Raw genomic sequence first — 14,180 nt, 5'->3', positions numbered from 1 at the left:
TAAAACTCTTCAGGGACGGTTCTCGCGATATCTTCCCTCGGCGCCGGGAGGCTCTTGGCGTAGTTGTGGGACTGCGCAGGCGCTGCCGAGTCATCTCAGGCCGCTCTCCTTCCCGCGCAGGCGCAGACGGCCAAACAGAGCCAGCATGCCGGTCGCCCGGAGCTGGGTTTGTCGCAAAACCTATGTGACCCCGCGGAGACCCTTCGAGAAGTCCCGCCTCGACCAAGAGCTGAAGCTGATCGGTGAGTGGCTAAAGCTAGGTTTCTGTTTCCCGGGCTGGGGAAGCTGACACGTGGGTGAGGCCGCCCACGTGCTCGTTAAAATTCTCCAGTGTGTTCGCCCTCCTCACCCAGTTTCGGGATTGTCTGTTGTTTTTCTGTATCCCGAAATTACTAATCCTTTTTCACTAGTCCATGGGACTGAGCTTTTTCACTCATTCTGCAGGCGAGTACGGGCTCCGGAACAAACGTGAGGTCTGGAGGGTCAAATTCACCCTGGCCAAGATCCGAAAGGCTGCCCGGGAGCTGCTGACGCTGGATGAGAAAGACCCGCGGCGTCTGTTCGAAGGTGTGTTTGTGACCCCCCAGGAGAGCTGCTGGTGTTCTTCCTTCTAGGGTGGTGCAAGACATGAAGCAAGACATTGGATCCAGCCTTTAATAGGAGTTGTGGAGTAGAGAAATAGGTCTGAATCTCCGAGTACGTAGCTGTTTTCTTATCTATGTCTGTTTTATTCAAACACTGAGAATCGGTTTCCAGTGGATTAGAACTAACAGTGCCAAGTATTGGGCACCTGGTTGTATCTATACATAGTTCACAGAGCAGTATTGCTCCTTATGTTCTTGTTTCCTGCTAGAGGGGCTAGACGGTGACATTTGAGAAGTCCCACCAGGGTGGAACTTGAGTGTGTATATTTGCCTTCTTTGGCACGATGGTGAAGGACAGTTACTCAGGGTCTGAACAGTAGAGGACCTGTGGGTTTCACAGGAAAGAACGGTTCCAGGTGATCTTAGAGGGAATACAGATCACACCGTATGGTTTAAGGTGAAAAAAAATGATGGTGTGGTATATTTGACAAACTGCCATCTTTTAGACTCTTAAGGTCTAAATATCTGCTTTAAGATGTGAGGTTGATGGGCTTTTGGAAGGGACGATATCATTCATATTTTAGTAGGACCTCTTACGTTGTCAGATGGTGAAAATACTAAGAAAGCTGGTACTTTATAAGGCTCACTGAATATCTTTTTCTATGCTCTTGGTGTACATTTGCACAAGTAGACTGGCAGGGGTACTGATCACAGTCTTCAAATGAGCAAGTGATCCAAGATTTCCCGCAATAGGTGGGACTGGAGGGCATGCGAGCTCAGGGTTGGGAGTTGAAGGGGGCTTCCAGATGATGGTTAGGTAACATGCCAAAAGTTGAAACAGTTCCTAAATGTAAGAGTAGTCAGTAGACTTGGTGCTACATTGTATCCCGAGTGTGGAAGAGCTTCATATACAGTTTGTGATTCTAACGACCCTGGCTGTAGGTGACTCTGTTTTTTGAGACACCTTTAATTAGGATAAACTTTACCCAACAGGAAGTTTGCTCACAGTATCTAAAATTTGTTTTTGTTACCTCTAGAATTGGCCGTTTGGTAGGTGTTATCTTGATGCTGCTTTTGGTCTGACCCCGGGAAATCTTGATTCTAGTGAAAGTGAGGAGGGATTGGGCTAACTTGGGCAGCTGGCTTTTTATCTTCAATTAGAGTGGCTAGTGGTCATCCACAGTAGAGACCGAAAGGTTTGGAGAGGTGTTGCACTAACAGAGTCATCACTTTGATCTATCCTGGTTCCAAGGGTGTGAGAGGTTCTCATTTTTACCCTTTGTTAGTTCGGGAGCTCCTTTGACACTCGTGAGAATTCAGGAATCTCCCTGGTGGATGTTGGTATTGGGTGGAACTCTGTCCCAGAGTTTGGGGGACAGACCTCAGCTTGTTCTGGTCTCAGGGAAACTTGCCGGAGAGTTAATCACAGAGAAACTTAGGTGCTGACCAGTCATGTGACAAACAGATGGCACAGGGCAGGGTTGAGCAGCGGGTGTCCAGGGATTACTTAGTTTTCCAGGCGGGAAGTTGCATGGGGAGGGCAAGAGCAGGTAATCCACGGTGAGTGAAGCTAGATTGCTGGGATGGAGAGGAGGAGCCTGGGAGCTCTGAGGTGTTTGCTTACTGCTGCAGCTTGGCCTTGTTTGAGGTCCAGCCTTTCCCGCTAAGGTGTGAGTCTTACCTGACAAGAAGAGTTACTGGTTCCTTTCATTCAGTCATTCACAGGTATCAACTCTCACCTGACACCAGCACAGGGTAAAGGCCAAACCTGGCTCTCCTGCACTGCAGGCAGAGTCTCTACCCTGTTCTGGTGTGAGGTGGGAGTTGATACCTGTGAGTGCCTGAGTGGAATGAACCAGTAAACTCTTCTTGTCATAAGACTCACACCTTAGTGGGAGTTTGATCCCTGGGTCAGGAAGATCCCCTGGAGTAGGAATGGCAACCCATTCCAGCTTATTCTTACCTGGAGAAAGCTGTGGACAGGGGCCTGGCAGAGTTGGACACGACTGAGTGACTAACACATCATATTAGAAACTAAGGCACTTAAATGCTCGCCTCATGCCATAGAGACAAGGGCCCCTTGGCCATTGAGGTGCCCACTGGCATACAGTTGTTTTTTTTTTAAACAAACTTTGATTTGGCTGATTCTGATTGTTAATTCTTTTGGCCAAATGAAAACCATTTATCAGTTTTCAGTAGTTGGACACATTCCTGTTGCTGAAGGCTGCAAGTTTATCAGTTTTATTTTTGTCTTCATATCCAGTAAGAGTTTTCCTGTATTGATGGCCCTCCCCACTATTAAAGGATGTAGGTGGGTTAATAATAGTAAGTAAAATATGTTTTCAAAGTAATACAGGTTGAGTTATTGTCAGATGTTTATTTTCTAATATAAGTACAAGAAGACATGAAGTGTCCAAACTGGTAGATAATTCCAAACTCACTTTTGTTTACCTTTGGACATGTTCTGTAATAATATTTGATCATTATGTTCAGGTTTTAAATTGTATAATTTATAATTTGACATTATGAGTATGGAGCAGAATGATGCCTTTGTACACTGTGAAATGGTCTCCACAGCAACACCAGGTCATCTTCCCATTTTTTAATCAAAGTGTTTTTTTTGTTTTTGCTGTTGTATTATTTCATTATATATTTTGGGTATTAACCCCTTATTAGATATGTGACTTATAAACATTTTCTCCCATTCCGTAGGTGGTTTTTCATCTTGTTATGCTCTGCAGAAGCTTTTTAGTTTGATGTGGTCCAACTTGTTGGTTTTTCCTTTTGTTACTTTTAGTTTAGAATCAGATCCAAAAAATCATCTCCACGACTGAGGTCAAGGAGGTTACTGCCTGTGTTTCCTCCTAGGAGTTTCATGGTGTCAGGTCTTAGATTCATGTGTTTAATCCATTTTGAGTTTTTTTCCCCCTGCTGGAGAGCTTAAGGGATCTTCATTCCCAGTTGTTGTTTAGTCGCTAAGTCATGTCCAACTCCCAGTGGACCCCATGGACCATAGCCCGCCAGGCTCCTCTGTCCATGGGATTTCCACGGCAGGAATAATAGAGTAGGCTGCCGTTTCCTTCTCCCTGGGATCTCCCCCGCCCCCCGACCAGGGATTTCCTGTGTTGCAGGCATATTCTTTACCACTGAGCCGGGGCCACTGCAGTGAAATCACGAGTTTCCGAGTCCTCACTGCTGGACCTTGTGGGAATTCATGATTTTGAGTTAACTTTTGCACAGGATAAGGTAGGGGTTCAGCCTTGTTCTTGCATGTGGCTGTCCAGTTTTCCAGACACCGTTATTGAGAGACTTCCCCACTGTATATTCCCAGCTCCTTTGTTGTAAATTGATTGACCATTTGTATATGTGGGTTTATTTCTGGTCTCTATTCTGTTCCCTTGATCTGTTTTTATGCCAGTAGTGTCGTACTGTTTTGATTACTATAACTAATGTATACAACTTTGTGGGGTTTTTCTTCTCCTGTTTATTTTTTGTTTTTGTCTTTTTTACAACTTTGTTTTTCCTCAAGATTGGCTTTAGCTATTCAGGGTCTTTTCTGGTTCCATAAAGATTTTAGGATTGCTTGTTCTTTTCCTGTGAAAAATGGCATTGGGATTATTATAGAGATTGCCTCCAGTCTGTGTGTTGCTATAGGTAGTGTGGGCGTTTTTTTAACTGCTGTCCCAGTCCATGAGCACTGAATTTCTTTCCGTCTGTGTCTTTAGTTTCTTTGATGGGGTTTTGCAGTTCTCATTGTGCAGGCTTTTCACTAAGGTTTCTGTGCACTTGGAAATGGGAGACTATCCTTGACTTGTGTTCAGTGTGTATTCAGGGCAGATTAGTACCTGGGGTGCTGGAAAAGGCACAGTATGTTTCTCCACTGAGATTCTCCTTGGCTGCGAGTCTGCTAGGAAGGCTGTCACAGAGTCAGCCAGCTTTCCTTCAGGCTTTGTCTGGGGGTGAGGGGGTGTAGGTGGTAATGGTGCTTTTTGGTGCTAATAAATGATAACCCTCTGTGATGATAACTGGCCCTGGGAGTGCAGCCGGCAGCGACCCCGGAGCTCTCTTGAGTGGCGCTTGGACGCCCACAGGCAAGGCCCCCTGAAGCTTGAGTTGCCCGGTGCCAGGGAGAAGCTGGCGCCCGCTAGTTTACCTTGGCCAGGCACTGAGGTCATCGTCACCATTGTTTTAGTAGAGAATGGATGACAAGCACTCAGCTGGAACGCGTGCCGCGTCTCTTCCAGGCCCGACAGATGGCACTGATGCTGCTCCAGTGCGAGATGCGGGAGGTGGCTTGAGCGCGTTTGAGTGGTAGGGCTTCTTGGACTCCAGCATGTTAGCTCGTGGCCCCTGTGCTGTGTTCCGGGAGGACTAGTGGAGGGGCCGCAGCGTGTAGACTGCGCTCCGGAGGGCTCTCCCTCGTTCCGGCGAGTTGTGGGTCGTCGTCTGCCCAGGGTGGTGAGGATCCCGGCAGTCACGGCGGCTTGTGCAGTAGCGCCTCGAGTCCTGTATCAGAACCTTCCTTGCTGCTGGGCCTCACCGCCGTGGTGCGGAGGCGCCGGGTTTGAACCAGAAGGCTGAGGCAGGCTTCTGTGCCCCCTCACCAGGGAATGCCCTGTTGCGGCGGCTCGTCCGTATCGGGGTGCTGGACGAGGGCAAGATGAAGCTGGATTACATCCTGGGCCTGAAGATTGAGGATTTCTTGGAGAGACGTCTGCAGACCCAGGTCTTCAAGCTGGGCCTGGCCAAGTCCATCCACCATGCCCGCGTGCTCATCCGCCAGCGTCACATCAGGTTACCCCTTGGGGCTCCCGGAGCCTCCCCACCCTGCCCCCTGAAGGGATGCCCTCGCTGAGCAGCCCCCCCCCCCCCCCGCCCCTGTCTTCTGTGCAGCCCTCGGAGGTGGTGAAGGTGTGAGCTCACCTCAAGGGGACAGGTTGGTCCCTACAGACAGCTCATGGGGGACTGGGGTAGCCTCACCCCCAGAGCCCTGCGCAAGGGTCACTGCGGCTGGGGCCGTACACCTTGCGAAGGCTCCAGCAGGCGTGCCGGGAGCTGGACAGGTAACAGCTCTTGGAGTCTCGTCAGAGCCATCCCTGGAGCTCAGCTGACTTGGGTGGGCTGGGCCCGTGTGGTCACACAGTGCGCACTCCTGGCAGCTGCTGTGGTCAGGAGCAGGGGCCAGGTGGGTCTGGGTGCTCAGTTTAGCCTATGGAGACAGGGCCCCGGTCACAGGGCCTGTGGAGTGAGCGGGCCCCTAGCCTCCCAGCAGCCCCCGTGACACACGGGCAGGAGCCTCTCATGCTGCTTGTCTGAAATGAAACCGTGGGGTGCGGCTTCAGAGCCAGCGAGAGGGGCCCTGATGGAGACTAGAGCTCGGGGAGGGGCACGCAGCTCAGAGCCAGCGTGCTGCCAGCCCCGCGTTTGTTCTGGGCCTGAGTTCCCCCGCCCTCCGTGAGAGGTGAGCGAGCGTCCAGGACATGGGCGCGCTACCGCGGCCTGGCCCTCACCCGCCCCCCCCCCCCCACCCAGGGTCCGCAAGCAGGTGGTGAACATCCCGTCCTTCATCGTGCGCTTGGACTCCCAGAAGCACATCGACTTCTCCCTGCGCTCCCCGTACGGCGGGGGCCGCCCGGGCCGCGTGAAGAGGAAGAACGCCAAGAAGGGCCAGGGCGGGGCCGGGGCCGGCGACGACGAGGAGGAGGACTGAGCCCGGGCAGTGCCCAGCGCCGGCGCCGCGGCCCGTGCGCCTCACATAATAAAGCAGGATATCCACACGGTGGAGCTGGTCTTTACTGCTGCGTCTCCTTCCCCGCTCACACACACACCCTTCTGTAGCGGCAGTGGGGGCTGCCGGGTGAGCTTTGTTCCCGTCCGTGGAGCTGCTGCTGGATGGTGGTCCTCGTTCCCCTTAGGCCTGGCGTTACTGTATCCTGACAGGCAGGTCTACACATCTCTCCATCACCCTTCAGGGGACCCACAGTACGGGCCAAGACAAAACTGGAGGGCCTTGCACTGCTGTGATGCGGCTTCACGGTCAGTCCCTGGTGGAGGAACTAAGCCGGTGCTTGGCAGTGAACACCCAGCAGCCAAAGACAGTTCCCAGTGAGGGGTTATTTCCCAGACGGGAAGGGGGAACTCTGCTGCCACCCCATCCCCCTGTGGTTAGGGGTTCTGAAGACTTCATGGTCAGGAGGGAGGCAGGCTTCCCTTTTCTCCGTTGAGCTGCCTGGGGCAGGAAGGGGCTTGTTCTCAGGAAATGAGAAATAGGGGATTGAGCAACCCCAGCAGCTGCAGGCATGGGACACCCAAGTCCTGCTCTGGGGGCTTGGGGCTCTGCTGCCAGTTCAGCGGCCGTTCTCCGGCTTACAGCTCAGGATTTGCCAAGTCACTGAAGTGTGCAGGAGAGTGCTCGCAGCCTAGCCTAGCTTCAGGAGGTCCCAGAGCGGCTGGTGTCAGGACTCCAGGCTGGCTGGGGTTGCACTGAGTGTCCGTGGGGGCAGCTCCTGGGTCCCTGGAGGTGGGGTCTGGGTCGTCCTGGGCTAGTGCAGGGCGAGAGCAGCGTACACGCTGGGCTCTGCTGGGCGCTCTCCTGACTGGGGCTGGGAGGGTGCAGTCGCCCCCTGTCTGACAGCTGAGTGGTCCAGTTCAGCATAGGTCACGTCCTGGGGGGCTTCAGGTGTGGCAGCCTTTGGGGGGTGTAGAGAGAGGTCAGGTGTGAGATGGGGAAAGCCTGCGGGCCTGGGAGGTAAGGATGTACTCCTTTAGAGAGGGGTGAAGGGTGGTCTCTCAACCCTGCCCTCCTTCAGTTTCTGTAGCTTCGCCCCTCAGGAAGGAGGGAAGTGAAGCAAGTTGAAATCTGTGACGGATCACTTAAGTTTGATGCTGGGGTACGACGGGGCTGGAGATGGGAATTGGGTGTGGCCGTCCTCACTGAGGGACAGTCAGGCCCCACTGCGCCCTTCAGGAGAGCTAGGGGGTCGCCAGGGCGGCCACGGGATCTGGTCCTTGCTGCAGCGAACAGACGAGGTTCACCCGCCCGGGGACAGATGGCTGACGGCTGAGCGAGGATCTCAGAATCCTCCCCGCCCCCACCAACACGGCCCTGTCTCCAGGCCCAGGGCTTGCACGTAGTACAGACTGTCAGCTCTGCCAGCTCAACCTGAGCATTCAACAGCGTGCTGGGCGGGGGAGCCCGGGTGTGGGGCGCGGCGGCCCAGGAGCAGGTGCTTGTGGGAGGGGCCCCCTGGCCTCGGGATCAGTGTCCTCTGCCCTCCGCGTGTGAGTGAGGAGACGGGGGCTCACCTGACTGTCCCGCACTCTGCGATGCTCTGGCCGTGCGTCTTCCATGACGGCACCTGGTGGGGACAGGACAAGGGGGCCCAGCTCCTGCTCAGACCCCCTCCCACCTCCCACAGCAAATGTCCAGAGCAGCTCGGTGACGGAGCCTCCGCCACCCAGTGTCAGACTCAAGCTCGCTCCCCCCAAGCCCAGAACCACTGCCACCCGATCCCAGGCCCCCAGGACAGTGCCCCCCGTTCCCTTACAGTACAAGCTCTCCTCCGGGGCGTCAGCAGCCGGGCTGGAGCTGGGGAGGAGAGGGCAGTGTTGGGGTGGAGGAGCCCTGGGCAGGCGGTGGGCTGCGGGTCTGAGGGAGAGGTCGGGCTGAGCAGTGTTGGGGCGGTGGGGGAGCCCTGGGCAGGCCGTGGGACGCGAGTCTGGGAGAGTTCTCACCTCTTCTGCTTGCCTCTGTCCTCAAGCACTGATGCTGCGGCTGCTGCGGGAAGACAGGAGTCAGCCTCCAGACCTCCCTGCCGCTCGCCACCCCCCAGCCCCAGAACCCTTCTCTAGGGTTATAGGAAGATCTGCAAGGGTCTCCAGGCTGAAAACATGATCATGCCTTCCCTCCTCCACGAAGAATTCAAGAGAAGGGCCTCCCTGGTGGTTCAGTGGTAACGAATCCGCTAGCCAATGCAGGGGACGTGTTTGCTCCCTGGTCTGAGGGGGTTCCACATTCCATGGAGCAATTAGGCCAGAAGTACTAAGCTTGTGCCCTGGAGCCTGGGAGTGCGGCTGCTGAACCCCGAGAGCCCAGGAGCCCAGGAGCTGGGAGCTGCAGCAAGAGAAGCCCCAGCTCGCCGCAACCAGAGAAAGCCCATGCACAGCAACCAGGACCCAGAGCAGCCAATAGACAGAATTCGAAAATTATTTTAAAAAATGTGAGAGCTCTAAACCATAAAATACAAAACTTGCATGTATTCTCAAGCAGTGTGTGAGTCTGGAAACATCAAAGGATGCTCTAGGGTGCTCTAGGATGCTCACGGGTGCACTCACGTCTAGTCTCCAGATTTCTCTCACCAGGAGATGCTAGAGCAGCTTTAACCGGACCCCACCCGTTTCTTAGGTTTCCCTTGGGCTGGCGCCCTAAGCCCGCCGCCGCCAGGGGTCCGAGTCACCCCGCTCCCTACTCACCTGACTTCCTGCGTCTGTCCTGACCCCGGTGTCGGAGGAAGAGGATGAGGAGGATGAGGAGCAGCAGGACGAAGGTCACCAAGACCCCGATGAGGACACTCAGGTACCACGTGAGGCCTGGGGCACCAGAGACGCCCGAGTGAGCCAGGGGTGCCGCTTACCTGGGCACCTGCTGTGTGAGCACTCATGCTGGGGTCTGTGCGTCCATCTCCAGCCCATCCCACCCGTTTACAGACAAGGAGCCTGAGGCCCGGAGGGGGAGATCATGGGCCTCCAAGTCGCCCAGCCTGGACAGGGCAGAGCCGGGACTGGAACCAGGGCCGTGTGCAGACTCGTGCTGGGGTCTGTGCGTCCATCTCCAGCCCATCCCACCCGTTTACAGACGAGGAGCCTGCGGCCTGGAGGGGGAGATCACGGGCCCCCAAGTCGCCCAGCCTGGAGGGGGCGGAGCTGGGACTGGAACCCAGGACTGTGGGTTCCCTCATATCTTTTAGAATTAGGTTTTTTCATGCTTTCACTTCCAGGCAGAACACCAGTTGAGAGACGGGTGCATCAAGCCCAGCTCTCTGTCAGCCCAGCTGGATCCGTCTCCCACCCTGCAGAGGCCTGGCTCTCTGTCCGCCCGCCCTCAGTGGGGCGGGCTCTGGCCTTCCTGAGGCCCAAGCAGGCCCTGTGCTGCAGGCTGTCGTGCTGAGGAAGGAGGTGGGAGGCCCCCTGCGCGGAGGGTGGGCCTCGGGACCTGGGAGGAGCACGGCTGGCCCAAGGTCCCAAGGTTGGAAGTAGCGGAGCCGTGTGACTCCCACGCCCGGCTCTTTGCCTGGCACCAGGGCAGCTCCTTGGGGGGCTGGAGAGCTCAGACCCTGTCCCCTCCAGTGTTGCCATGTCCCCGTCCTTGCTGTCGAGGCTGATGCCAGTGAGAAGGGGCTGTCCTGAGGCCATTAACTCGGGAAGTGACAGAGCTGATCCACCCCCGCCCCGCAGAGAGCCTGACTCACCCGAGCCTGATTCCGAGGCAGGGAGGAGCTGATTCCCGGAGCTCCCTAAGGGTCAGGGTGGATATGAGCGGCGGCCTGCTTCCCCTTGTCCGCCCTGCGGCCCTCCCCCAGCTGGGCCCCAGCATCCCCCTCTGCGTGACCCCCACCCTGCATCCACGTCTCGTTCCCGGGAGCCCCGCGGTCCCCCGGGACGCCAGCTGAGCCAGGGCCTGTCCGCTCGCTCCCTTGCGGGCTGCGGGCTCTGCCAGCCCCTCTCCTGCGCTGCTCTCTGGGCGAGGGGCCGCGAGGACTGGAGACCAGAGGAGGGTGGGAACCGGGGGCTCTGGCCTTGAGTCCTGGGGTCGGCCCCGAGGCCTGTGTAGCTCTGCCCCATCACCAGGAGCGGGTCTGGACGCCCGGGATGAGGGCGAGGACGGGCAGGGAACGGGGCCTCTGGCTCTTTCCGGCCCATTCAGAGTTGATCCCCGCCTTCTGTGACCCCCCACCCCACTCAGCCCAGAGCTCCCCTGGGGCCGGGCCCTGGCCTGACCTGGAGGACGCGGAGGACCAGGGCTGGGCCTCACCTGAGACCAGGAGCTCCAGGGGGTCGCTGGGGAGCGACAGCAGGTGGGGGGCGGTGCTCTGTGAGCTGTAGCACCTGTAGGTCCCACTGTGGGCCGAGGTCACAGCACGCAGGGTGAAGTTGGCCTGCGCGGGTGGAGCCGGGCCCTGCAGACGACGGTGCTGGGGAGCAGCGAGCGACCCCTCCTTGGACAGATGGAAGGTGTCTGACTGGACCTCAGAGCGGCACTGCAGGGTCACGTTCTCTCCCTGGGGCACTGAGGCCCCCGGGCGGGCGGAGAGGGAGGGTTTCCTGTGCATTCCTGGGGGGAGCACAGGGATGATGAGTAGAGAGCCCCTCCCCACACCCCGGACCCTGAGCAGGGGCCTCCCTGTGAGCCCTCCCAGCTCCTCTCGGCCCGTCTGTGTGGGTCTCCTTAATCTCCATGCCTCTCACTCCTGTTTTCACGTTCCCCCCAACCCAGATCCCTGCCCCACCTGGGCCTCTGCTCCAGGACCCTCTCCCCGGACCCATCACCACCAGGGCCGACCCTGGTCCAGCGCCCTGAGCAGACAGTCGGGACGTGGGCCAGGACAGGGGCGCCTCACCCGCGATCAGGATGTCCAGGGGGGCGCTGGGGGCCGACCACGCGTAGGAGAGGTTGTGTCCACTGTAGCATCTGTACCGGCCCCCGTGGTCACGGCTCACGCGGCCCAGGGGGAAGTCGGGGCTCTGCTGCCCTTCTAGACGGAGGGGAGGGCTGAGCCCCTCGTCCTTGGTCAGAGCGAAGCTGCCAGAGCCGGCCTCTGAGCGACACTGGAGGGTCAGGTTGTCTCCGGAGAGCACGAGCGAGCCGGGCTGGGCAGAGAGGGAGGGGGCCCTGGACAGGCCTGCAGACGGGGCACAGAGGCACGCGGCTGCACGCCTGCCCTGCCCCCGGGGTTGCAGAGAGAGCTTGTCCTGCTCCCTCCCGAGGCTCCCGCCCGAGTCCTGCCCCAGGAGCCCAGTGTCCCTGCCCCCGCCTCCCCCAGGGCTCCTGGTCACAGGCTTAGGTCAGGGGTCTGTCTAGGAAATAGAGGGGCTTGGGGCCTCACCTGTGACCTGGAGATGCAGAGGGTCACTGGGGCGCGACCACAGATAGGGCTGGGAGTTGGGAGCATCATAGCATCTGTAGGTCCCCCCGTGGGAGGCGGTCACAGGGCCCACAAAGAACACAGCCTGTTCCCGCCCCTGGTTCTCATAGTTCCTCAGTGTTCTGTATTGGAGCAGCTCAGCGCCTCCCTCCTTCAGCAGGTGCAGCGTGCCCCCTGCATACTGTGAACTGCACGTGAGGGACACGCTGCCTCCTGCAGCCACCACAGGGCTGGGCTGGGCGGACAGGAAGGGCGCCTTGTACACTCCTGGGGGCGAGGGCCTGTGTTAAAGGGAGACCTCCAGCCCAGTGACCCCGGGTGTGAGCTGGGAGGGCAGGGCCCCCTGAGCCCACACTCTGCTTCTCTGCCAGTGAGGAGGCTCCCACGGTGGGAGGGACCCAGAGGGACCTGCCCCACCCTCTTACCTGTCACCACCAGGGTCAGGGGGTCACTCGTCACTGACCAGCCGTGCCTGGTGTGATAGGCGCACTGATACTGCCCAGCCTCACTTGAGCTCGAGGCTGCAAAGTGGAACCTGGCCTTGTTCCTGGAGCCCTGTGGGGCGTTAATGTCCCAGTATGCAGAGCCCCTCTCTTTATACAGACGGTAGACATCTGCCAGCGGAGACCCCTGACACCAGATGGTCACCAGGCTCCCCTGGGCGACCATGGTGCCTGGGTCAGCCCAGATGGAGGGTTTGGGGAGAACCTCTGGAAAGGAATCAGACCCGAAGAGTCAGGGCGCCTTCTCCCCCAGGTTCCCCAGCTGTCACCCAGGCCCCTCCCAGGTAGGCCACCAGCAGCCCCGGCCCACTGTGCTCCCCAGTGACCAGGGGTGGTGGGTGGGAGCAGGAGGTCTGGGGGCTCACCTGGTTGTCCCTGGTCCCACGGGCTCCAGCACAGCCCTGGAAGAGAGTTCCCTGTGAGCGCCCAGCCCCACCACACGTCCTGGACACTCCAGGTCTGCTCTGCGCCCTGAGGGCTGGGGTCAGATCCGGGCTGAGGACAGTCCCCTCTCCCCCAAGAAAGTGTGTCCCCACTGAGCCTCCCGTGTCCTGGGGCCTCTCAGGGACCAGATGTGGGAGGAGAGGGGTTCCCACCCCCACCCTTCCCTGAAGCTCACCGAGGCAGAGAAGGGCGGTGAAGGTCAGAGTCGTGGCGCTGCCTGTCATGGCCCCCAGCAGAGCAGGTGACTTACAGAGACCTCAGAGCCCGCAGGACGGACAGACGCGCTGGGCGTGGAGGTCCAGGCTCGGTGGCGCGCGTCTCGGGTTCCTCCTGAGCCTCGCTCCGCTCTCCCTGAAGGGTGGGGCTGAGGCAACCGTGGTCTCTGGGGGCCTTTCTGACCAGATCAGACTTACCGACAGCCCCCCGCCTCCCCGCCGCGACTCTGCCTGCCTGTTCCACCTCCTCCTTGTGCCCAGTCTGATCTGGAGTGTGACCTCACGTCCCAGAGTGCAAGGCTGCAAGAAGCCGGGCAGGCCCCGGAGCCATCTGAGTGCCTGTCCCGGTTCTTACTCTGCCTGCCGCAGGGGCTGTGTGATCTTGGGCAAGTAGCTTCCCTTTCCTGAGCTGCTGCAAGCGTTCTTCCTCTCCCCGTCAGCTAGTCCAGTTCATCCGCATTTGTTGGGCAATGACCGTGCTCTGACATGGTGACAGAGCCTGGAGTTTCCTTGGTGACGCCATCAAATTCCTTCCCTGGACTTGTGGGGCTCAGATGAGTAAAAACAGACAGGACAAACATCTACACGGCAGACAATTCGGCTGACTCTTGTGAGACTGTTAGGAGCTGGAAGAAAACGGAACCATGAGTGTCTTTAACAGATAGAAGTCATGAAGCCTGGGTCCTGGCTGGGAGGGGTGTCTGATGGATGCTGCTAGCTCAGGGGCGGCGGCGCCCCAACCAGACAGACCTTGATCTGCTCTCAGAATCGAGAGCAATGAGGGCGAAGGCAGGGGCGTTGCCACACTGGGTCTTAAGCGCCATGTAAGCGTTTTGGGTTTTATCTTTAAGGCAGTGGGAAGGTTTTCAGCAGCAGACAGTATGCATTGATTTCTAGTTTAGAAAGATTACCGCCATGTGGAGAGTATAACGCAGGAGGGCTCTATTGATAAGGAACCCCATTCACAGTAAAACGCCAACTTGATCTGGCTCCTGGATGGCGTGCTGTCCAGTGTTTTAAGTCGTTCATGTGGAAAAACCTCACGTGAACCTATAACTCGAAATATATTTACACTGGGCTTCCCTGGTAGCTCAGACGGTAAAGTCTGCCTGTAGTAAGGCAGACCCAGGTTCGACCCCTGGGTCATGAAGATCCCCTGGAGAAGGAAGTGGCACCCCACTCCAGTATTCTCGGCTGGAAAATCCCTTGGACAGAGGAACCTGGCGGGCCACAGTCCATGGGGTTGCAGAGTCGGACACGACTGAGCGACTTCACATATTTTACGCTGGAATG

The 14,180-nt window shown here is 57.7% G+C and overlaps 2 protein-coding genes across 5 annotated transcripts; one reads left to right on the top strand and one right to left on the bottom strand.

Moving 5' to 3' along the window:
* The first annotated feature begins 123 nt into the window (after positions 1-123).
* On the top strand, positions 124-6,352 carry RPS9 (ribosomal protein S9). Of its 3 annotated transcripts, XM_068991736.1 has the most exons (4): positions 124-242; positions 445-567; positions 5,192-5,378; positions 6,117-6,352. In XM_068991736.1, the coding sequence occupies exons 1-4, from the start codon at positions 146-148 to the stop codon at positions 6,292-6,294; spliced, it is 585 nt and encodes a 194-aa protein (XP_068847837.1). In that variant the 5' UTR covers positions 124-145; the 3' UTR covers positions 6,295-6,352. The 3 variants fall into 3 exon arrangements, with proteins under 3 accessions (XP_068847837.1, XP_068847839.1, XP_068847840.1); XM_068991738.1 differs by lacking the exon at positions 445-567; XM_068991739.1 differs by lacking the exon at positions 5,192-5,378 and having other exon boundaries at positions 6,117-6,263.
* A 104-nt stretch (positions 6,353-6,456) lies between these two features.
* Positions 6,457-13,255, bottom strand: LOC138095889 (leukocyte immunoglobulin-like receptor subfamily B member 3). Of its 2 annotated transcripts, XM_068991833.1 has the most exons (12): positions 12,848-13,255; positions 12,594-12,629; positions 12,151-12,435; positions 11,687-11,992; positions 11,201-11,482; positions 10,615-10,914; positions 10,052-10,096; positions 9,057-9,173; positions 8,319-8,361; positions 8,132-8,172; positions 7,890-7,942; positions 6,457-7,273 (listed from the first exon to the last, which is right to left on the bottom strand). In XM_068991833.1, exons 1-12 carry the CDS (start codon positions 12,894-12,896, stop codon positions 7,127-7,129), a joined length of 1,704 nt encoding a protein of 567 aa, XP_068847934.1. In that variant the 5' UTR covers positions 12,897-13,255; the 3' UTR covers positions 6,457-7,126. The 2 variants fall into 2 exon arrangements, with proteins under 2 accessions (XP_068847934.1, XP_068847933.1); XM_068991832.1 differs by having other exon boundaries at positions 7,890-8,172.
* Positions 13,256-14,180: the final 925 nt, after the last annotated feature.

Source organism: Capricornis sumatraensis, chromosome 20 (genome assembly GCF_032405125.1).
Source record: "Capricornis sumatraensis isolate serow.1 chromosome 20, serow.2, whole genome shotgun sequence".
NCBI lineage: Eukaryota > Metazoa > Chordata > Mammalia > Artiodactyla > Bovidae > Capricornis > Capricornis sumatraensis.
The sequence above is the reverse complement of the archived record's forward strand: the minus strand, read 5'-3'. Positions and strand labels throughout refer to the sequence as shown.